Source organism: Neofelis nebulosa, chromosome 8 (assembly GCF_028018385.1).
Source record: "Neofelis nebulosa isolate mNeoNeb1 chromosome 8, mNeoNeb1.pri, whole genome shotgun sequence".
Lineage (NCBI taxonomy): Eukaryota > Metazoa > Chordata > Mammalia > Carnivora > Felidae > Neofelis > Neofelis nebulosa.
Window position 1 is genome coordinate 72484169 of NC_080789.1, and position 24987 is coordinate 72509155.

General features: G+C 42.0%; 1 protein-coding gene across 6 annotated transcripts in view; it reads left to right on the forward strand.

The window, feature by feature from the left end:
• Positions 1–24987, forward strand: part of PRICKLE1 (prickle planar cell polarity protein 1) — a 119050-nt gene that overhangs the window by 93158 nt on the left and 905 nt on the right. For 3 of the 6 annotated variants that reach the window (XM_058743072.1, XM_058743073.1, XM_058743075.1), the window contains exons 2-8: positions 8956–9141; positions 10715–10828; positions 11476–11613; positions 12187–12390; positions 13891–14077; positions 14967–15827; positions 17683–19549. In XM_058743072.1, coding sequence (XP_058599055.1) covers positions 9010–9141; positions 10715–10828; positions 11476–11613; positions 12187–12390; positions 13891–14077; positions 14967–15827; positions 17683–18545 — 2499 coding nt within the window. In that variant the 5' untranslated portion in view covers positions 8956–9009 and the 3' untranslated portion in view covers positions 18546–19549. Of the gene's footprint in view, positions 1–98; positions 212–8955; positions 9142–10714; positions 10829–11475; positions 11614–12186; positions 12391–13890; positions 14078–14966; positions 15828–17682; positions 24906–24987 lie in introns of those variants that run through there. The other 3 variants (XM_058743074.1, XR_009265769.1, XM_058743076.1) reach the window with 3 other exon arrangements.

Sequence of the window (24987 nt, forward strand, 5' to 3'; positions counted from 1 at the left end):
GCTCGATGGCAGCCGGGCGGCGGGGACTGAACGCCGAGGGCCGCGGGGGTGCGCGCGTCACCGTGCGCCCGCCGAAAGGGGGCTTCTTGTCGGAAGTTGGGGGGTAGAATCCGGGACCGGCGGCCACTCGGTATCGCCGTCAAGCCGCGGGGCGAGTGCTCTTCCTTGGAGGGGACGCTGCGCAGAGGCGCCGCGAGACTTTCCGCTGGAGGTGGGTCAGGGGGTTCGCAGGCGACTGTTGTGGCCCCTGGGGAAAGGGGAGCTGTTCTCTGCGGGCCTGGCGTCGGCGCCCAGGACAGGCTCGCTCGCTGCCGCTGATTCTGGGGCTCGGCCTCTGGGCGCCGTAGCGGGGAGGCGGGGAAGGGGCCGGGTGGTGGGGGAGAGGGCCGCGTCCCACCCGCGGCTCGGGACGCCCCCTTGCGGCCCGAGCAGCCACGACCGCGCGGAGGGTAGGGCTTGCGGGGCGCCGACGCCTGCTGTAAGCTGTCTCTTCCCGGTGCGGGCCTGGGTTGACCCAGCGGAACCCCCACAGCCATCACTCGCAGCCCTATCCAGAATTAGCCTGCTGAATTTTCCCGAAGAAGGGTGACATCCTTTCCCTCCGGCTCTCCTCCTGAACCCCTTCTTAAAAAGCTCAGGTTTTCACATTAATCTATGTCAGTATAAACCAGGCTATGTGTGGAATTTGTTTTTACAACTCGAGTCTTGTGACTTCTCAAACACTTTCTTGAAGTGTTTTCTCTGGAAACTTGTTTCAAATGAGTGCTGTAAGTTTCACAAAGAGGAGTGTTGTTCAGGAGCCAACAGGTGACGGGGTGAAACCTGAGTCTGTGTGTACATTGGAGTCAAGTCTGGCTGCCGTTTCCTTGGGCCGCCGTTGAAAATAGAAATTCAAAAAATCAATAGGAGACTGACTGGAACACGATTTGCGAAAAATATCTGCGTCCCCCCTTATGGAAATTAACTAGTCCATTAGAGCCGTGCCTTGCGTGATCCGCGGCACACCCCAGCATGCGTTTTGGATTTTGTCTGTATATACCGGTTTACAGTCAAAAAATCTGACCCCAGAAGCGTCGCTCTGGCAAAGGACCATGCTTTGTCATCATGTTTCCTCCTTTTGTTAGGCAGTCTGTCTTACTGTCGTGGAATGTATTTGTGCATGAAATTAGAATGCTTTGAAACCCCGCAGCGTTCCACATTTCCTCTTGGAAAAATGGATAGCTTCTTGGCAATTGGATGGTACATGACAGGCCACTCAGCTGTTGGAAAATGTACAAGTTGGAGGGAGGTCTACCTGGAAAATACAGAAAATGCCAAAGGGCACATGGCCTAATGCCACTAATTGCTGGTATGAAGTTCTTTTACTAATGTTTGATGAAGCAGTGCCGTTGGATACCTTCATTATGTTTTTATTTTACAGTTATCTCAACAGTTCGTTTCAACAGAAATAAAAGTGAATTGGGCCCTGAACTTTTGTCTTTAGCAGACAATAAGCATTGCGTACTCTGTGTGTGTGAAAACTTTAAAGAGATAACAGTTTAGGATCTCTACTATGAAATTCAAACTTTGGTTATCATAGTTTTGATACCTATGGTGACTACAGGTCTTTCTGGCTTTTTAAAAGTCTCCATAAACAAGGGGATACCTATATCCACAGGGTTGTGTATTTTGTGTGTTGAAAGGAACAGAAGTGTTACGGGTTTTTGTACTACCAAATTAGTCTGTAGTTAAATTTAATCCACCTGCATATTTAGCCCGAAGAGTTAGAGTAGCTCTTGAGTGGTTATGTGTGATCTGCATCTTTTATGTGCTAAGGTCTTGTTAACAAGCAGTTTAACAAAGAAGTTGTTAAGCAGTTTGTGGCCCTCAGGATGACACTTAGCAGCAGGGGACACCTAGGGAATGTTAGCCCAACTGAGTTCACAAATCAGTATCTGTTCTGGGTTTTGGTGATCAAAGGATTTCTAACTTCCCTGGGGATGTTCACACAAGAAATACCTTTTCGTAGGGACCCTGCAATGCCATGGTAATCTTCACATAGGAACTAGAGTGGAATTTGATTGGGAGAAGTGTTTGTAAATTAGGGGTATGACCTTAGATTTCGTATTCAATGGCAGGGACTGAAAATTATTCTGTTTTCCATTTGCATGATTTTGATTTGATTTGGTGACTTAGTCCAAAAAATGATTAATAATAGGAACCATACCAGAACTGATGTACAGTTATAACCTCAATATGTATCTGACTGAACTCCTTCTCCCCAACCCTCTCAAATCCTCATTCCCTCTGACTTGCCAGTGTAGTATTTCTGTTTTAGTACATCATCTTTCAGTCACCTAAGTCTATCTTTGACCCAGATCCCCCCCTTCCTATTGGTTCCCCAAGCCACCATGTTTAGGCTCTCTTGGGAACAGTAGACAAATAGGCCCCTCCCAGGTTCCTGTTCTCTTTCCTGACCATCACTGTAGTATTAATTTTCTTTAAGACCAGCAGTGGTACTCTGCTCACATGCCTTTTGTCTTTTCCCATTGCCTTTAGGGTTAAACACAAAGTCAGCTGCCTGATCTTTTTAATTCTTGAAAGCGTCATTCAGTGCTGTCATTGCCATCTATTATTGCTTCTGTCTTCCAGCAAAACTCTCGACTCTTCACTGCCTCTGGACCTTCATATACTGTGCTGACTTATGAAACTTTTTAGGGAAAAATAGTAAAGCCTCGTTTATGTATATGTAAAGGTCGATCAAAATAGTACTCCTTAGCTATTCTGGAGGCAGCATGTAAGTTCAGTAGAAAATAAATGATCCTCAAATGACCAAAATAGCATAGCAAAATAATAGAGCTGCTTTTAATTTGCATAATACCTTCACATTTTGTGTATTATTTAACCAGTGATTACTTCCAGAAGGAATGTGTAAGCCCTTGTTCATAGGGTAATGATTCTATATACGTCTAGATGAATTTTTTCAAATTACAGTTGCCTAATTTGCAGAACATTGAAAGCAAAATACTAAAAAAGATTTAGGGGTTGTTGGTTGTGGGCAAAGGAAAAAAGCTACTTACTTTATAAGAGACTAAAGTAGCAAGAATTCAGAATCTGTCATGAGTGCAGGGAGGGAAAAACCTATAAGAAGTTTTTCAACCATCTTAAAGCCTTGGGGCCATGCAATTCCACACATCAGCTCTACACTGTGAGGTAGCCCTAAACTTGTGTTCCAATTGAGGAACTAGGTTCCAGGGTCACATCCAGCTGAATGACTAGATTAGATTCCTGAAGCCAGCGTTCTTTCTATTGTTCGTTTTCTGTTCAGAATGAAAACAAATGATCAGTCAAAGGCTAACTCACATATAATTTACACACACGCACTCAAGAAAACAAGGAAATGTATAATGGAATTTGAAAATATTCTTGCCATGTTAAATACATTTTCTTTTTTAAGTTCTAGCTTTTAATGGAATGAAGTCAATTGCCTCTGTGGTATTTCCTAGAACCACTCAATAATGGCCCTTAAATACAGAGATGAATGAATGGATGGAGTAAATGAATCTCCAAAGTAAATTTCACAAGGAACCCCTCCTTATATCACTGTTGGATGAATGAGACCATACTCTGATTGGGGGAATAAGGGCCAACTTACAGCCAGTTATATATTGGGTTCTCACCATTGTTGCTCTACTAAGACACCTGGAAATACCCTGCCATGCTCTGTAGACCATTATGCATTGTGTGCATGCACAGGCATGCTAGTATTGGAGATTTTGTTGTGAGGACTGGTTAGAAGTTGATCCCAAGGGACTTAAGAATGGTGGCTGATAGTTTGTCAAAACTGTTTGCCCTTCAGGAGGCTACAGAACCTCCAGAACTCAAAAAGAAGATGAAATTCACATGTCATCCTTTGTCTTGGCTATTAACGTGTTCTTATTCTGGAAGTTGCTGGTCAGTTTCAAGAAAAATCTGTGTAGTCAGAGTGGAAATAACAATGCCAATTGACACAGTCAATAGTAATTTTAATTCTTTATATTCGTATAATTCCTTTCTTCTTTAAAACTTTCACCTACTTAGACCATCTTTGTAAGGAAAATAGTTACAATAAAGAACAAGGCCCCACTACGTTTGGTGGTTTGCCAAAGGTCTGAAGAGTTCAGGGCTGGGTTTACTGAATGCTGAAGCCCAGATCCCATTCCCTTACGTATTGCTCTGTCCCTTGGGTCAGATGTTCTCTTGACAATTATATGATGATTGAGAAGTCCTACATCTGCGAACTGTTTGTCTTTGAGTTTTTTTTAAATGGTGAGAAGTAACTATTTTGAAGGAAGAAAGGAGAAAAGGAGAAAGAAGGGAAATGAAACTCTTCCACCTTCTGTTGTTTGGCTGGCTTGGAGCATCCCCATGATAGTCCTTGTCTTCGTAAGAAAAAAGTATCTCATTTCTCTCTACCTAACCTTGGGCTTCCTTCTCATCTCCCTTGTCCATTCCCTTTTCTTCTTTTTGTCATTCGTCTCCTTGAGTCTTCTTTCTAGTCCGCTTTTAGTCCTCTCTTTAAAATAGTACCTGCAAATAACTCCTTACCTGCTGTAATTTAATCCAAGTATCTGTTCTCTGTGCTTGACCTCAGTGCCATCTTTGACAGTGCTGTTAGCTCTTAAAGGTGTTGCTCCCTCTACATGCTTCCTTGATGGTCAAACTCTGGAACCTGAACAAACCCATTCCTGAACACTGTTCTACTTTTTTCCCTGCATTGTGAGACATCCAGAATTATGAAGAGACTTTGGAGAGGTGGGGCCCTTCCAGATCCATTTCCTTAACAGGGGCAAACCTAGCACAGAATTAGTTAATGCATAATTGTCATTCACATGTGATTAAGTTCATTCAGTTACAGCATTTCACTACCAGTACAATAAACCTTCCTCAGAATAATCACAGAATACTAAGTTATTCTGGCTTTTTACTCTGTTGATCTCCAGTATCTAGCACCGTGTCTTGCATATAGTTTTTTTTTTAATAAACGTTTAAAAAATATAATACCATATTTAACTTAGCTGTGGTTAGGTAAGAGGATGTTAAAAATCTGCACTTCCGTAAGGTTCCCACAAAAGTGTGTGTATGTGTTTGTGATCATGAGGAGGAGAATGGTGATAAACCAGATGAAGCAAAATGCAAACACTTGATGAGTCTGGGTAAAGGCTACAAAGGGCTATTCCAACTTTTCTGAAGCTTGAAATTACATCAAAATAAAATTTTACAAAAATTAAGTACAAAATTAATAAAGGACAGGGCCACTTTTGCCCATCTAAGTGTGGTTCTTAAAAAAATGTTGAAAATTTTCTATATCATAATTCCAACTTTGGATAGTTCTATTCCTGTTATAATTCAACTCATTTGTAGACCTGATTTGTGTCTGTATTTCACATGATCAACCTAGAGACAATACCTGGAAATGAAATTAATTAAATCTTTCTGTCAGATCTAATTCACACATGGTTTCGTGTTTGTTCTAAAAGGTGGTATTTTGGCAGACGAGACAGAACCACATTTAGATGTCATTAGGAAGATCCTACATCATGACCCAGAGCATAAGTAATGGCCACGTCCCCCTCTTTCTTTGTGCTGTCAAGCATTTACAATACAGTAAATGTAAATGCCTACATAAGGTGTATTTGGGAGATCATGTATTTTTTTTTAAGTTTATTTATTTTGCGAGAGCGAGAGCAGAGGAGGGGCAGAGAGGAAGAAAGAATCCCAGGCAGGCTCTGCACTGACAGCGCAAAGCCTGACGCGGGGCCTGAGCTCATGGATTCGTTAAGACCATGCTCTGAGCCGAAATCAAGAGTTGGATACTTAACCGACTGAACCACCCAGGCGCCCCTGTGAAATGTTTTTATTTATCGTTTTTATTACTTTAACAATTTATAGTGCAAGAACCATGATCAGCAGTCACCTGCTTTCATATGACAGTTTGAGAAAATGATATACTTAAGAATATAAGGGTCTACTGACACAAGTAATTTTTTAAAAGAGAAAAATCCATATTCAGATTTTTGTGTTATCAAGTAAAGGTCATGCTATGTAACTTTTATTATTTTAATTTTTTTGTCAGCTCTGAGACCTTCCCAATGCATGTAATGTTTTGTCATTTTATTATCTTCTGATAGAAAGCAAAAAGAGGCTCTCTCCGGAGAATAAACTCTGAACCCACAGCTCATGAGGCTGGTGAATTTTTATAATCCTTTTTGACTGTGTGCTTTCCTTGAAGTGCCTTTTCTGGGCAAAGTGGACTGTCTCCCTACATTCAGTCATTTGTCGTGACTGATGCAGTAGCCGTACGGACTGGCCACAGCAAAGGGGAACCGGCTCAGTCAGGTTCCACCTCTAGGAGGCAGTGTGGGGTTAGAGGTTTAAGATCACAGTCCAAGTTCTAAGGCCACTGTGCCTTTGGACAGTTGTCCTGTGACAGTTCGTTCTGAGGCTCCGTCTTCCCCCCTGTGAATTGAGACACGCCCTCATTAGGTTGCTCCATATGATAATTAAATGTCATAACACTAATCCCACCAGGAATCAGTTAGCTGTCAGAATACCAACACATAAAACTGAAAGCCTTGCCTGTGATAACTAGGACTTTGTTGCTCATGTCCCTTCACTTGGACCCTTCACATTGTTGATGGTCGACAGTCCTCAGTGTAGTGTGTAGAGAGGCTGGGACGAATATATGGGAGTTGTAGTTCAAGGCGTGGTCTCCCATCTAGATTGGGAGGAGGTGGATTATGTCATTTAGTACTAAAGTTGATTTACCTTGATTGGGATGGCAATTTACTATACATTTTTTGCAAAAGGCTAATCTAGGAATATAGCTGTAAAAGTAATCCAGATCTTTGGTAGTCTGCGTCTTTGTGCTAGCTTGGAAAATCCATGGTTTGTCTTAAATTTGTGTTTTCTCTTGTTTTATAATATATTAATATTTAATAGGTTCTTGTTAATATTTATGTTTTTTGTAAGTTTCTGCAGTGCAGGTACCTTAGTGTCTCCTTCCTCAGCCAGATTTGGGAAGGGCCAAATATATATATTTCACTATTCAGGTTATAATTGCATTGAAGGTTCCCAGCCCCCCTGCCCCCGTTCTCCTGGTGGGGGTTTTTGAGTTACTAATTAAATTCTTAACCTCTAGTTCTCTTCCTTTGACATGTGGGAGTTGCTTTTTCCAAAACAAAAGGGAAAGACTAGATCCAAGAAATTTTCTGACTTTCATTAACACATCCTTTTTTTTACGGAGGGCTAAGAGGAATGTGCCTGTTTAGAGAGCCTTTCTTAAGTCAAGATGGGAATGAATTGCACCTGTGTGAAATGACGACTTGTTTAAAAGGTCGTAACCTCCCAGTGATAGTGGAGGAAATGAGTTCATCTATACTTTTTGTTCAGGGTGAAGGAAAAGTTAAATTAATAGTTGAAATAATATCTGCCTACTGTATGGCATCGCTCCTTCTAACAACGATTTGTAGCCCTTGGATGTTTGGCCTTCCGTTTGTTAACTGTTGCATTTTTAATTTATGTCCTTTGATTTATAAAAGAAAAACCGTACGTTTTAATAATTGGGTTGTGAGAGGTAACTTTCTGATACTGTAGAGTTGGGTTTGACATAGTGGCTGAGAAAGGACTTCCTCTCAGGCAGGAGTGTGCTTAGGGTTCACTGCCTTTCCTACTTGTTTTAGCAAGAGAGAGAATTTTTTAAGGCAGAACAATTTTTGGAAGTCTGATGAGTCAGGCACGTAGTGTGACTGTACTCTCTGGCTTTCAGCTGTGTAACCTTAGGTGAGTGATTGAACTTCCTGAGCCTTGTTTTCTTTAAATTGGGGTCAGGCTAATTATGTTGGTTTTTTTGTTTGTTTTTGTTTTTGTTTTTGTTTTTGGTGGAGGGAGAAGGAAAGGGGCAGGTATAAAACAAGCTGCATCGATTCTGAAAAGTCTTGTATCTTTTTTTCTTAGTGCCTTGGGATGAGGGATGATGTTTAAGAATCAAAAGAAACTTAACAAGGAACTTAAACGCCTATAACAAAGTTCCTGGGCTGTAGAGCAAGAGACCCCTGTGTTAACACCTTTGCAGCCCTTCCCTCTGAGGAAGACTTTTCATCCAGAACTGGATTTACATCTTACTTTGCCCAGTAGCTGGCTGCTAGCTTGTCACACATAGTAGGTGTGACCTGTCAATGAATGCCTGCTGGTAATGTAATTCCACACTAATAGTCAGCTAGCAGGATTTTATTTTAGCCTCGTGCTTGGATTCAATTACTTTTTGTTGAAGGAACTCATTAATGAACTGTCTGGCAGACTTTGGCCCATTGATACTAAAGGCTTTTGGATTGAATGTGCTATATTAAGGATTCAACTGCTATTTCTAGTCAGGGAGTAAATGAGGTTTACTGTCTCTCAGAACTTGGTTAGAAACCAGAAATCTGAGCAGTCTGCCAGTGGACCCACTCTGTGCAGGCAGCAGTAAATGGCTGGGGTTAGGAGACCCGGGAGCAGGGTGGGGTCTCGGGAGCACAAAGCAGCAGGCAGGGCAGGAGGCGGTGCCATCGCTGACACTTCTTCCACTCTTGGGACTTCACAGGATTTCATTTGTGGGAAAGTTAGAAAGTCAACAAAGCAGTTTCTTGAGAACCCTTCTAACGAATAGCGTGTTAGAGGCGCTTGTTAAAGGCAGCTGGAACTAAGCTAGTTTTGGTGGCATCTTCTGAAATGCTAAGTTGTTAAGGGGGCTGCTTCCAAATTGTGTAACTCTAGATGCGCAGTTTTGGTGGGCCTGGGGGTTGGCGACACTGGTAACTTGGTAACTAGAAACGGGTAACTAGTTACTAGAAAACCAGGCCCAGCTGTGTGTAAACAGCATTCCATACAAGTTCCTGGAGGGCAAGAGTAGTGCCTTCAGGTTTTAATTTCTTTGTTTTTTCCCTATATTGTCCACAGCAGCCATTGTTTGATGTCCTGTGACTGAGAAACTGGCCTTTTCACTTCAATAGTATGCCTTTGGAGATGGAGCCCAAAATGAGCAAGCTTGCCTTCGGGTGCCAGAGGAGCTCCACATCTGACGACGACTCTGGCTGTGCCCTGGAGGAGTATGCCTGGGTGCCCCCAGGCCTGCGGCCAGAGCAGGTGGGACCTCATCACCCCATGTGCTCTGTTTACCAACAACATTTCAGATTTTTTTGAGAAATGCTAAAAAATGTACAGACCATTCCTACCATTACTGACACGCTATGCTACCCTCCTTTGTCCTTACTCTCTGGGTAGTATAAATTTTTGCTTTTGAAGGGCATACTTAATTTCTTCGCTCTTGGGAGAGAGTGAGAGGAATTTAAACTTTTTGAAGACATCAAGTAACAATAGAAAGGTAATGAAAGGAAAGAGGAACATTTCCATGCCAGCTCTGAGCAATGCTTTTGCTTTGGAAGAGATGAGAAGTACAGAGCTGTAAGAAATCACCTGAAGTGTTATTGCTTAGACGTTTGACCTTTGATAACCTGACACGTAAAAGAATCTGTCACCAGAGTGGATTGCAAAAAAAAAAAATAATAATAATAATAATTTTATGCTTTGTTTGTATTGTTACTTTAAGATGAGAATATTGTATATGCAGAGTTTTATTTCCCCAATATCCTTATAATGATGAACTTACTAAAAATTGCTGGTGACAGATGCAGGTGAAGCCATAGTTTGAAATAAAAGGTCCCAGCTGGGTGTATGGCTGCTCCTAAGTTATGGGGGTGTCCTGCATGGTGGGGAACTTTTCTGAGGATAGGGGCTCCCTACTCATCCTGGCACAGTACCCGGTGCACATGGAACTGGTATTCAGTAAGCACTCCTAACTGAAAAAGCTTCTGTGGCTGACACAATGGGGAGGGAGGGTGGTGTGCTGGCACACTGGTTAGGAAAGCAAATTTACTAGCAGAAAACCCCTTCTTTCAGCTTACGATTGGGTAGGTTTTATGTGATAGAAAGATAAACTGAAGCAGACAAGCCCCTAGTTCCCTGATCTTTTCCCCTTGAACCACCTTGATTCTCAGCACTGCAAAGTACTCTACACGCATTAAGGGATATTCCTTGAACCATGGGAAAAAAAAAAAACCAACCAGAAATGGAGTTCTCCTTTCAAAGTGACCTCAGTACAGCTCAGTATGGCCCCCCTCCAGTTTCCGTGGGGAAACGGACTCCGGGTATTTAGAAAATAACACCCATGGAAGCAAAGAAAGCTGATGCTTGAGAGAACCTGATAAGGGAGAGTTTACACAGTTTAACAAAACAGCTTTTGTCTTTGTGACGTGTAAAATTCAGAGAGCAAATTGAGTGTGCTTGTGTAGTGTCTGGGTTTTGGGCGGTGTCACACAGCCTGTGTGGTCATATGCAGCACTCACCCGGCATTCTTTCTTGGCTGACCCTAGGGAGATAGGCTGAGGAATAGTAGCATTAAGTGTGCACATTTTATGGTGCATAATTTATGATGCCCCTAATTGTCACTACAAATTACATTCCTGAAGAGCAATTTAGCAGCTGGATGCTAGCTATCTGAAGATTTGCAGTTCTGCTGAGTTGGCTCAGCTGGTCTTCTCATTAGCTACAAGAGGCCAAACCCTGTACCTAAAGGGAAAGGTAACTTTCTAAGATGGAATGTAAGCTAAGACGTTCACTTCCGGTATGCTGATGTCCTTGTTTTTCATCTCTTACCCAGATCCAGCTCTATTTTGCTTGCTTACCAGAGGAAAAGGTTCCTTATGTTAACAGCCCTGGAGAGAAACATCGAATTAAACAGCTCTTGTACCAGTTGCCACCACATGATAATGAGGTAAAATAACAGGAAGCAGCCTAATTTAAAGAAAAAAAAATACACCCTAAACATTGAGCTGCCTCTCATAAACCCTACCTCCTCACTGGCCAGGGCTCTTTTGCCTTTCTTCAGTTAAAATTTGCCTTGAGAATACAGCTTTCCATTCTTTGAGAGAGAAAAGGGTGTCAGTGCAATAAACTTAACAACAAGTTGTTTTTTATAGTGTTTGCAGCCACCCACCACTTATCAGGAACATATAAATTCCTGAGATTTCCCTGCCCCTTCATCTAGAGTCAGTGCTTTCTGGTAGTTAGGGCTGGCCCTGCAGTTGAGTGCCTGTAGAATGGAGAGTGAAAGTGGCAATTAACAAGTTTAAACCTTTTGTAGAAAGGTTAATGTCTTCCAGTTTTTTTAAGTGTCTCTGATAAAAGTTTAAACACTCCTTATTTTTTTAAAAAAAGATCCTTCAAATTGCATTTCCCTTTTGTTGGAGAGGCTATAAGATTTGATGTCATTTTAAAGGTACAGTGTCATTTTTAAATTGGGGATTTATGGGGCAGGCCAGTTAAACTTGCTCTTTGCCGAAACTCTAACCCTGGAAATACTGAATTGGTGAGGGAGACTGGGTGCTCCAGGGTGGTGCTTCTGTTTTCTTCTCTCTGAAGGTGCGGTATTGCCAGTCGCTGAGTGAAGAGGAGAAGAAAGAATTGCAGGTGTTCAGTGCTCAAAGGAAGAAAGAAGCACTAGGAAGAGGAACGATTAAACTTTTGTCCAGAGCAGTGATGCACGCCGTGTGCGAACAGGTAGCACTGTCCAAGGATGAATAGTAGCTCGTGGTAGTGACGTGGATGGAGTATGGTTGGGGGTAGGTGACTGGGCTAGCACAGGTGTGGGCCCTAAAAGCCTCCAAAACATAAAAGGCAGCCTAGCTTTTTATTAAGTGGACATTAATGTTTATAACTGACAGGGGGAGTCAGTCTGCCCTTGTGTAAACATCAGGTGAAATCTGGGCATGGAGAGAGGTGCTGGGGTACACCCACTGTTCAAAACTGCAGAAACAGAATGAAGACGTTCAGACACTTCCTGGCTTGGAGTAGGAAATGTATCCAATAGGAGGCTGGCTCAGGAAAAGGACTCTTCATGTGACTTGGATGAAACCATTCTTAGCAACGGTCTAGTGTGGTAGTGTATCTGAGGCATGTTCATTCCAGTTAAGAATCAGAATAATCCAGCATTAAAGAGCTATTTAATCACTAACAGGAGGGGCCACAAATAAAAGCTTTCTTGACAAAATGGAATTTAGTGTAAAGTAGGAAAGGCTGAGCATCCAGTTCTTAAAGAAGGATCATCTAAATTTCAAATCCTTTTGTTTTTAGTGTGGGTTGAAGATAAATGGAGGTGAAATTGCAGTGTTTGCCTCTCGTGCGGGCCCTGGAGTGTGCTGGCACCCTTCCTGTTTTGTCTGCTACACGTGCAACGAGCTCCTGGTCGACCTCATCTATTTTTATCAGGATGGAAAAATTCACTGTGGCAGGCACCATGCTGAACTGCTCAAACCACGGTGTTCAGCATGTGATGAGGTAAAAAAAAAAAAAAAAAGTTTATCCCTTAACACTGGAAAAAATAAGCTTCTAGTAAGCCAGTATTCCACTGTTCACATGTAAGCAAAATATAAACATCTCCTGCTTTTGCTGTCTGTATATTTTTAAATAATCTTGTACATTCATATAATGGAATAATATGCAGCTAATAAAGAGAAGGCAGCAGGTGTGTTTGTGCATTGACAAGTAGGATGTCCTTGATGGATTGTGGGAGAAGAAAACCAGTTGCAAGAATATTAAGTAGTAGATAATCTTCTTTTTGTTAACTAAAGGGAGAGTAAGTCGAGATTGTGTATGTATCTGTATACACTCAGAACTAGTATGGAAAGACATACACTGAAGTTAACAGTGGTTACCCCTGGGGCATGTGGGAAGGGATGGTGGTGTGAAAGGAATTTTTTTTAAGCTTTTTATTTTAAAGTAATTTTAGATTTACGGAAGACTTGAAGAGATGACAGAGAGTTCTGTAGACCCTTTCCCAGCTTCCCTTATTGTTAAACATCCTACCTAGCCATGGTATATGCATCAAAACTAAGAAATTAACATTGGCATAATACCATTAACTACAGACTTTATTTAGATTTCCAGTTTTTCTGCTAGTGTCTCTTTTCTATTCCAAGATCGAATCCAGGGTACCTTATTGCATTTATTCTGTATCTCCTCAGTCTCCTTCAATCAGTGACAGTTAACTTTCAGTGCTTACTTATTACATTTATGTTTTTAGTTTTTTTCAATAATATGCAATTTGAATTTTCTTTGAAACCAAAATTATAAAAAATAAAGTCTTTAATCTGGAGATGACCACCAGGTCAAATGAAACATTATCTACACGTGCTGTTCACACAGCACAGCATCTGGATAGCTGTAACTGCTGATTCTGCAGACATTTTTATGAGTTTAGTATCAAAATACAGACTACTAAATTATTTCAATGTTAATGTATTCTTTGCCAGATTATGCCAACAAAGTGTGACTGGAGAGCAAAAATATGACCAAATGAATGATCTCCGACGTAAAAATCTGTTTTTTGTTTTAAGTTTAAGCAAGCACTGAGTTTCTCTTTTTCAACATTTTCAATTCCTGCTTTTATTTCATATCTAAATCAAGTAAGATGTGAGCCTGAGGCTATAAGAACCAAGGTTAGCTAGTTAAGTGATTTTTTTGTTTTTTTTATTTTTTTTATTTTTGGGACAGAGAGAGACAGAGCATGAACGGGGGAGGGGCAGAGAGAGAGGGAGACACAGAATCTGAAACAGGCTCCAGGCTCCGAGCCATTAGCCCAGAGCCTGACGCGGGGCTCGAACTCACAGACCGCGAGATCGTGACCTGGCTGAAGTCGGATGCTTAACTGACTGCGCCACCCAGGCGCCCCAAGTGATTTCTTTAAGAGCCAGTGTCTGTCAGTTGTCCAGAAAACATGCAGTTACTTGGCCTCTAGAAGAGCTCACCATGATCTTTTCATCCCATTTCTTTTTAAAGATAATTTTTGCTGATGAGTGCACAGAAGCTGAGGGTCGCCATTGGCACATGAAACACTTCTGCTGCCTTGAGTGTGAAACGGTCCTGGGGGGACAGAGATACATCATGAAGGATGGCCGCCCATTCTGCTGCGGCTGTTTTGAGTCTCTCTATGCAGAGTACTGTGAGACCTGTGGGGAGCACATCGGTAAGTGTGTAGCCGGCCTATGATTGTCCAGTCTCTGTGTGGGTTTGTTTTGTAGAACTTACAGGGACATGTACAGATCTTAAATGTTTTAGTTTGAGGAGTTTTGACAATGGATATGTAGTCAGCTGTCATTATTTGCGATGGTTGTGTTCTATAAAGTCGCCTGAGTTACTGGACCGTTGCTCCTTGGGGACAGTCAGGGTTGGGGTCCTGCAAGGCTCTGGTCACATTTTCATGAACTGCTCAACAGATAATCTTGTTTCATGTATGTCTTAAACACACCTTATTTAGTGTATACTGATTCACTAATATTGAACTCGTAGCCAAGAGCACTGTAGCTCATGCCTGAATGAAGCTGTTAGATCTAACACACTTACGTGCTCTATACGGCACATCACAGCCTTCTTGAGCTCAGGGACAGTATACAGCACTTCAGCACTATGCTTGGGAGCCCTTTTAAACAGCGGAATCAACACAAAGCCCAAAAATGCAAAGAAAACTTGATAATAAATCGACCATGGCTCTGTCAGCTGTTATAGTATGAGCGCAGAGACAAACGACAGAGCATCGGTTGTTTGACCTCAGCTTGGGAACATGGCACATCAGTTGACTCAGATTTTTCATCATTCTGCACCTGTCAGCAAATAACCCTGAAAGCTCTGCAAGTATTGATTCTGCGGGTATAGATACATTTTAGCAAGTAGGCAAATTCAAAAATATGGGATTTGTGAATAATGACAATTAACTGTACATGTGTGACCCACAGCCCTTTCAAGATACAGACATTTCCATCACCTTTTAGAGTTCCCCCATACAAACATTCTTGTCTTTGTCTTCCTTTATTTCAAGATTGAACTGTAACCCCCTACTCTGTCCTTCTTCAAAACAGGTGTCGACCATGCACAGATGACCTATGATGGGCAGCACTGGCATGCTACAGAAGCCTGCTTTTCTTGTGCCCAGTGTAAAGCTTCTTTGTTGGGGTGTCCCTTCCTTCCCAAACAAGGTCAGATTTATTGCTCGAAAACATGCAGCCTTGGTGAAGACGTCCATGCCTCTGATTCTTCTGACTCTGCATTTCAGTCAGCTCGATCAAGAGACTCTAGAAGAAGTGTCCGGATGGGCAAGAGCAGTCGGTCAGCAGATCAGTGTAGACAGTCTCTTCTTTTGTCACCTGCTCTGAACTACAAGTTTCCTGGCCTATCAGGCAATGCTGATGACACCCTTTCTCGGAAATTGGAGGATCTGAGTCTCGCCAGGCAGGGAGGTTTCGTCAATGAAGAATTTTGGAAAGGCAGAGTGGAGCACGAAACCCCAGAAGACCCTGAAGAATGGGCTGAGCATGAAGATTATATGACGCAGCTCCTCCTCAAGTTTGGTGATAAAAGCCTCTTTCAGCAGCCGCCCAGTGAGCTAGATATACGAGCCAGTGAGCACTGGATATCTGATAACATGGTTAAAAATAAGACCGAGTTAAAGCAAAATAACCAGAGCCTTGCAAGTAAAAAATACCAGTCTGATATGTATTGGGCACAGTCACAAGATGGACTAGGCGATTCTGCTTATGGCAGCCACCCAGGCCCTGCAAGCAGTAGAAGGCTCCAGGAATTGGATCTGGACCATGGGGCTTCAGGCTATAATCACGATCAAACACACTGGTATGAAGATTCCCTGGAGTGTTTGTCAGACTTGAAACCAGAGCAAAGTGTTCGAGATTCTATGGATTCTTTGGCTTTATCTAATATCACAGGTACGCAATCTAGGGATTATGGGGTTTTTGGAAAAAAGAGCCACTAAAAAATTTATTCTACAAACTACAGTTCAGCAGTAGGGCCCATGTTACGAAAAACTGTAGACCAAGGGAAGGAAGAAGTTTACATCAAACGCCAAACGCTAACAAAATAAACGTGAGCATACGTGTTTAATAGAAGCTTCTTGAATAGGTATTATCCTTATTTTAAAGAGGAGGAAATTGATTTATGTGGATAATGGAGTCTGCATCTGTGTCTGAAAGATCCTGTGCTCTTAAGATTTGCTGTAGGAATTTCAAGATGCTAAAATCAGCATGTGTGCTTTATAAGCTCATGGCATCTTTTATATTTTTCTGAATTGCCCACTGGCAACAGATAGCTCAAAAATAGCTGAATGTTTTTTATGCAGATTAAAAAATAATTTCACTTTAATGTTTTCAAAGCATATTCGTATCAGTTATGTACATCTTACCCTTAAAATGATCCTGAGCTGTATCAAGTGGGTATTACTTAGTATGTGTTACACATGAGGAAACTTAAATCACCAAGAGGCTAAATGCCTAACTTTACATAGGTTTTTAAAGGCACGACTGAGTCTGGAACCCACCCCCTCCTGAATCTCACATTTGCGTTAAGTCTTTGAACACAGAAATATTACTGGTCCGTGGCTAGCAAAGGCTGTGGCTAGTTTTATAGTCCAACTGATAATATTCAGTCCTTTCATAAAGGTTATGTTACTGTAATATAGGCAGGAAAGGCTTTACTGGCTGCCCTGTGCCAGAAATAACCCTGGCAAGAAGGAATTAAGACAGCTAGCTACCCTCCTAGTTTCTGTTGGACTTGTCAAAGATGAGGCAGGCCAACAATAAAGGGGAGTTGAAGAATGTGGGTGGGACTGAATTAAGCATATCCTGTTTGCTGGGCTCTGTGTTTTAACACTTAGTATCAAAAACAGACCTCATTGGGTACACAAAGTGTTAGGGCTGACATTCCTTGACAATAATGGGCTGAGAAACAGGCTCCCTCTAGAAAGTAGGAAGTTTATGTAGTCTCTAGGTGACAATAGTCTGTACCATGCCCTAGTCACTTACAGTCTGCTGGGCTATATTTACTTGTTTCGACTTGCCTGGGCCCTATTAAAAAAGGAGAGCAATATCTGTTTTGAGAAGAGCTTTATTAAAGTAAAATTAATCTGAGAGTGGCATATGTTACAGAGGTAAAGGGGGAAGAAGACTGGATATGATGATCTAGGTGTCAGGGCTTGGCAAACTTCTCCTGTAAAGGGCTAGATAGCACTTTTTAGATTATATAGTCTCTGTTGCAGCCATTCAACTCTGTCACTGCAGAAAGCAATGATAGACCATGTGTAAGTGAATAGGTGTGGCTATGTTCCAGTGAAACTTTATCCACAAATAGGCTGTGGGCCAAATGTGGCCCTTGGGCTGTGGTTTGCTGACCGCTAAACTAGGTATAAAAGGATGATAACTGTGGCCATGTGGATGCAAAGGAAGGGATTGATTAGAGAGATGTTCAAGTGAAGTAGTCTGGCTTTAATGTATCATGAAGCAGAAGCTTCTGTGTGTCATGTTCTACATGTGGAGAAGTTTCAAAATGTTTGCTGCTCGTGACATGTGCTATAACTAATGTCTGGCCACAAAAGAGCTGGGCTTGTAAGAGGCTATGCCCCCTGTATCGATGATAAAAGTCAAACCTTCTCAAGTGCATGTTGGTTTTACCTAGTGGGTGTTAATCAAACACTGACACTTGGGAGAATTTTCTTTGAGATGCTTCCTTTCAGTAGCTTGTGTGTAGTAATTGTCAGAAGATCACATTTTGTCTTGGTTTTTCTTCTAGGGGCTTCAGTGGATGGAGAAAGCAAGCCGAGACCCTCATTATATTCCCTGCAAAACTTTGAGGAAATGGAGGCAGAAGATTGTGAGAAAATGAGCAATATGGGGACTTTGAACTCTTCCATGTTGCACAGGAGCACAGAGTCCTTGAAGAGTCTAAGTTCAGAGTTGTGTCCAGAAAAAATCATGCCTGAGGAGAAACCAGTAGTACATCTGCCAGTACTGAGAAGATCCAAGTCTCAATCCAGACCACAGCAGGTCAAGTTTTCAGATGACGTCATTGACAATGGAAACTATGACAACATTGAAATCCGGCAGCCTCCGATGAGTGAAAGGACTCGAAGACGGGTCTACCATTTTGAAGAGAGGGGATCCCGGTCTCATCACCATCGTCGCAGGAGAAGTAGGAAGTCCCGTTCTGACAATGCCCTGAATCTGGTCACAGAAAGAAAATACTCTCCCAAGGACAGACTGCGGCTTTACACCCCCGATAACTACGAGAAATTTATACAGAATAAAAGTGCCCGGGAAATCCAAGCATACATCCAGAATGCTGATCTGTATGGACAGTACGCCCATGCCACCTCCGATTACGCACTGCAGAACCCAGGAGTGCCTAGGTTTCTGGGACTCTACGGTGAGGACGATGATTCCTGGTGCTCCTCCTCCTCCTCCTCCTCCGACTCAGAAGAAGAAGGATATTTTCTTGGACAACCAATTCCTCAACCCCGGCCACAGAGATACGCCTACTATACAGATGACCTTTCGAGCCCAACTTCTGCACTCCCCACTCCTCAGTTTGGTCAGAGGACAACTAAATCCAAGAAGAAAAAGGGACACAAGGGCAAAAACTGTATTATTTCTTAACCTAGTAGCTGTGGGGATCATGTTTAAACTGCCATTAACCATCTTGAATCCTATCTTTTTTCTTCATAGGAAAGTTACTAAAATAGTTTGAAGTGCTTTGCCCATGTAAATGAGACCCCTGCTGCTGTTTACAGTGTCAGATTAACCTTTGGAAGGTGTGATTTCTCCAGTTTGCCCTCCTTGGATGGTGCCAGGTTGATGCCACATCTTGTGCCTGTCAGGTGCATTACAGCCCTATGTAGCGGTTTTGGTCTCCAATCCTCAAGAGAATCCTCAAGAGACTGTCAGGAGGTGATTGGACGGGGGTGTTGATTTTAGACAATGGAGAACTCCCGCCACCTTTGTAAAGTGATAGTGTGTGTCCTTTGTCTACACCAGGTTGGCCCAGGTCCTGATCAGTCTGTCTTGTTGTGCGGCATGCACGTAGTCACGCTGACCCAGCCAATACTGTGCATCCCATCGTGTGAGGCCACCTCGTCCCCTTTCAGTTAGCCAGGTAAACGCTGCATTGTATTAGCTCCAGCTCCAGATTGAAAAAGACGTTGCTATTTATAATGTAGTATTTCATAGACTTAAGTGTATTCCTAATTTAACGGTGCAAATATTAATGTACATACTGTACAGTTCAGATTTTAAAGCTGATTATTTTTATATCCCTGAATTGCAAGACATTTGTTACACTGCAGTGCTAGATTTGTTGGAGAACCAGAAACAGCATTTATGGATGAAATGATTGCTTGTATTTTAGTCAGGGTTTACAAGCTTAGATGGCCAAATTTATATTGCCTAGTGATGGAAAGTTCAAATTTTTTGATTTTTTCAATATTAAAAAGGCTCTGTATGCATGGTGGGGCTATGTAAATACTCTTTAAAACTATGGCCCTATTAATATTACGAGTGCTATTTATGGGTCAAGCAATGTAAACTGTATAAATGTAAAAACAAACAAACAAAAAAAACCCATACATATCCCTGGAATATATGGTAAAAACAAGTAGAAGCTGTTTGGGTGAATGTTTTTTTTCCCCCCTTGGGGATGGTAGGGGGTGCCTTTCCCATTTTCAACAGAGTGGTGATTATTTCCTGGGAAGAGACCAAAACTACAAGGATCTGCTTTAGAGGCAGAGGACTTTGTAGATTTAGTATTTGAAGAGAGGCTATTCCTTTCCTTTCCAGCTAACTTGTTGGCCTTTTTCTTTTAAAATCTTTAGAGGATGCTGTGCCACTGACTACTTCAAGTTTATATGAGGTTCTGTTTCAAGGAACAATGATCTTGAATTTGAACTAATGAGCTGATATTTTATGTGCAATTCTTGCATATACGTTTCAGTCCTAAGTAAGGTCCTAGTGGTACCTTGGACCTATAGGAAGGTATTTAATAAATGCTTATTAATAAATAACAAACTACCTTTCTGAACACAGATATTTTCAAACATATCCAGGTAACTTCTGTTTAGCTCCCCTGTTCAGGCATGATTGCCCATTCTTATACCATTAACAGGCCACCATTTGACTCCTGCATATCCCCTTGTTCCTACTAGTAAGTGGGAAATAGAACTTGAGGCCCAGAGGCAAAGCTGTCCATGTTTACTGGACTGGGGAAAAGCTGTTAGGCCTTGGGGAAGGGGGATGTGAATCCAAGAGATAAACGAGTAGTCTAGCATCCCCTACACCCATCCCTGGAGAGGGCAGGGCTGTGTACGTGGGATGGACAGAGAACCTTCAGAAACACACAACTGGGGAGAGAGCCACTTACTCAACAAGTGTATCATTATTTCCGTGGTCTGGTTCATTTTAAAAAACATAGCAGTGAAAAGGAGATGCACGCACATGTTAACAAAAATCAACACACACTAACTCAAAAGATAGTGGCGTATCTCTTTTCACTCTTCATCTCCAGTCCATCAGGTCCCTCCCCAGAAGTAACCACTATTAATCATTTCTAGTGTCCTTCAGATGTTCAAAGCATATTTATGTAAATGTTTCTTTTAAAAATGGTAGCAAACTATACATGCATGCTTAGATTTGCTTTTTTCACTTTATGTGTGGACTTCCACATTAGCACAAATAGGTCTACCTCATTCTTTTCAGTGATGGTATAATACACCATAATCGACTTAACCATGGACTTGAATTTCCTCATGGATAACCTTATCCTGCATTGGCATATATGCACATAAATTCTGAGCAGCATAATTCCTGGGACAGAAGTGACGCATTTATAATTTCTTTTCCTCCAAAAGAAATCTGCCTGATCAACATTTACACTAACAATGTACAAGGGTGCTTGTTCCATCACAATCTCACATAAACAATTAGCAAATTTCTTGCTTTTGAAGACCTTTTCAGAACCTGAGCTGCCACAGTGGGCATCCTTTTAGAAAAGAATGCTGTGATGTGTTGTTTAGAAAAGACGAATAATAAATAGTAAACACTGATACATAGTCTGGAGAAATGTAGGTATGAACCTCGCTGTCCTCAGTAGTTTTCAAGTCATTCTCAAAAGATTAGTTCCTTTTGCTTCTGGCAACAGAGGGTCATGTAGATTGCTAAAGGCTTAAGGAAATGCATAACCTTTAAAGCTTTTAACTCTTGGTTAGTGGCAAAAAACAAAACTAGCTACAAAGGAAGGAAAAGAACTGCCTTGCAGTTCGGTGAAGAATTAGGCAAGAAAAGGAAGCATATAGTTGCCAACAGGTGTTCACAGATTTGGTTAACAAGAGTGCAAAGTATCTGGTCAGGTGGGTCTCAAGATAAATATCAAATGTTAAAACACTGTCTCTAATCTCTATACCTGTGAGACAGAACCCTTAACTGTTGCATTTTCCTCACTTCAGAGCAAATCGAACATTTTGCTTAAAGCCCACGAAGGGGCACCGAGTAAAATGTCAATGGGGACTCCTTTTGGCTCTGATTAAAAGAAGAAGATTCATTTTGTGTATGCATCTGCTATACTTTTTGCTCTGCCTTCTAGTTCCTGAGTTAAATAAAACGCACCAGAAGTAAAAGGAGGTATCACTTGCTGTCTAGCCCTCTTAGATACAAATCATGGGCCTTCTCAAAATAGTAGTAAAACTGGAACGGGCACCCAAGGCTGCTAGATTTCCAGGGATGGCACATGTCCCTGCCCAGCTGGTTCTTGGGTGATGGGTCCTGAAAGTATTGGTGTGGATAAATTTCAGGAGTGCCCCAAGGATTTTAGCAGAGGTATTATTAACACAGCATGGGCATACTTTGGTTTCTTGAGCTCTTCTTTTCTAATGGACACTTGACTACTGCCATGGAAAGGAGAACGAGTGTTGCTGGACCTCCCTTCACATTCTTAGAAACCAGGAATTTAAACATTTGCCAAATCTCCCAGCTTCTAAATGCTAGCGACAAATTCAAACATTTCTGAAACACTTTGAACAAAGTGAGCCTGCCATTGGCAAATCTCCAGTGCATGGGTTCTCTATTCTGCAGCCTGAAGGTGATTCCCCATTCCTCAGAGCTAATGAGGAAAGGCACAACTAATTACTATTTACAGAAATACTTGTGACCTTTTTTGATGCACAAAGGAGAAAAACTGAGATAAAATTCTAAGAGCCTCATTACCAATTCAATGCTGGTAACACAATTATGATAAAAATTCTTTTTAGTCAAATGAGAAAGTTGTTAATTGCCTGGTTCCATTTGCTAGCCATTCTTTGGAGTGATCTAAAACGGGAGGTGTGCTTGTGCACAGTCACAGGGGTTTTCTGCTAACACATTGGGAAGGTTCCCAGGTAAACTGGGCCAAGGATAAATGAGCAGGAGCAACTGAATTTTGCACTTCTGAGCTCAAATTTTTCCAAGGTCACAGAATCATAAACTTCACTAGGGGAATGAAGTTTAACCGTAGCTTTCACAAAATGGTTTGGGAAGCCTGTATGGAACAAAAACATTGGGTATATATAGACTTGGCCGCAGGACTTGAGCTGATTCCTTATTTTTGAACAGAACCAGCTAGTTGGTGAAGTATTCCCATTTTAGGGATCAATTTTAGCCTCAGCTTTTCTTTTGGCAAAGGAAATTCACATCTCTTTACTGCTGTGTGTGCACAAGGTGCTGTTATGTCAACTTTAGACGTAACTTGTAGCCCATTCTCTGAAAGCATTTGATTCCAAACAACCATTTAAGAATATGAAGCCAGTTCTAATACAGTTGGGGAGCCTGGGTGACTCAGTCGGTTGAGCCTCCGACTTCAGCTCAGGTCATGATCTCACAGTTCATGAGCTGGAGCCCTGCATCAGGCTCTGTGCTGACAGCTTAGAGCCTGGAGCCTGCTTTGAGTTCTGTGTCTCCCTCCCTCTCTGTCCCCTCCCCTTCTCAGTCTGTCTCTCTCAAAAATAAACATTAACAAAAATAATAAAGAATATGAAGACAGTTCTCAAAAATGCCAATACTTGTCTTCGTGTTTCTAGATAAACGAACCGAGCAACTGACAACAGAAAAGATGGTTCCTAATCTAATACAAACCATCACCAAGCTTATCTTGCTGAGTGGTACAGAGCCCAATGGATGCCAGGATTCAGGAGATCTGGGTTAGGAGACACACCTCTCTCATTACCTCCAGCAGGTGAAGTGCTCTGACCCAGTTTCTACTTCTGTAAAATGAGAGTGCTAGGCCACCTCAAGGGTTTCCTTCCAGCTTCAGTATTCTGTGGAGACTGAACTGAATTTATAGGTCAGAAAAGTCTTGCAGCATAAAGTGTTTTTCCCTTTTCTGACTCTCATTTACCAACATTTGTGTCTGGCAAGGATTCCCGAAAGGATCTCTCCAAAGAGGGAGCAGGGAACTTTTTAAAGGGTTGGGGCTTTTTTCAGTTAATCTATTAATTAAATGCTTGGGACTCAGTGGGCATGGGTTAAGGTAAATCAGGAGGAAAAAGTCTGAGGATGGTTACTTCCCTATCCGTGCCTATACTTCAAGCCGGCTTTGTCTTCATCAAGTAGACAGTTGGGAGCCTACACAGAGTATGTTGAAGGCAAGTATTTTCTATTTTCTTCCCTCATGTTATTTCTCTCCAATTACTTAAAGTTTTGTTTTGGTTTTTCCCCCCCTACATTGCAGAGGATTGCTACTGGTAGCAATCTTGTTCTTGAATCTCTGAATACGTTGTAAGCAAAGCTGAAAAGGTGTTAATTATGTTTAATTAATCTTGGTTCCCAGAATGGGTGAGTTGAATTACCAAGTTCCTTCCACTTAAATGGCTCTTCTCAAACTCTACCATAGGCCCAGGTACAGCGACCAAAGAGCTGAGTCCTGGGCAGCACTGTAGTCATGAGGGTTCTAACCCTACGTGCTAACTGCCTCATAAAAATTACCCTGATGAATCTCAAGTGGGTTTTACAAAATCGCTCCAAAACAGAAGTCATAGGAACCAATATGGAAGGTAGTAGCAACTGAGGATAAAATGGAAACCAAAAACCTACTGAACTAGGATTTGAATATTCTCAAGTTTTTTAAAAAGTTATTTTTCTGCCTCACTCATTACATTACACATTAACTGCACATACATCAAACAGCCAGTGTGTGCTAGAGTCAGGATGTTAACCTAGTTCCAAATGAACACCAAACCTTTCATTTCTTCCAAGAACACAGACTCCAGAGTTGAAGGATTTGGATACAACTCTGCCACTTCCAGCTATATGACCTTGGGCAACTTATAACTTCTCCTGCCCTTGATTGTAAAATGAGAATAAAATCTTCACTGGCTTATTATATGTGCAAGTGTAAGTATAAATCAAAAAACACTAGACGGGTGGTTCTAACCTTATTCAGATAGTGAAATAACTGAAAACTATGGTGCTTCTCAGAATCCTATGAAGTATTTGATATATTAAACCTGAGATATATTTTAACCGACATCCAATATGGTACGCTATATTCTACTCTAAAGAAGTAGAATACAAAGTTTAAAAGAATAGGAAATTTCTGCCAAAGCAGGGCTAGTCCCATACCCTTAGCTTACCAAGCCAGCTTACCAAGGTGCGGGCAGGTCTCCCCACTTCAGGACAGGGACGGGCCATGGAGGCCATGGGCCTTGAAGAGGTCAAGCCACTCCAGGGGATAGGAGATGAGGGAGCTCCGTCTCTCCTCTTGGACCCTCAGCAGGGGGAGCAGGCTGCTCCTATGTCATAAAGAAAATGTGATTCTTACACAAGGCTCACCTCTCAAATGAGTATGCCCTGCAGTGTTCACAGACCACCACCACGAGGGTGTCATCAGGCTGTGGTGGTGGGAGGCCATGCCGGTGGGAGCCCTCAAACTGCTAATGCAGAAAAGGAAAGGAAAGGGGAGGAAATTAAAAGCTAGCACAGAACAGATACCTCGGCCTGGTAAGCTACAGCTCTGCTGGACTGCGTTTTCTCTCCCCTCCCATGGCCCCCCCATCACAACACACAATGCACACACACTCTG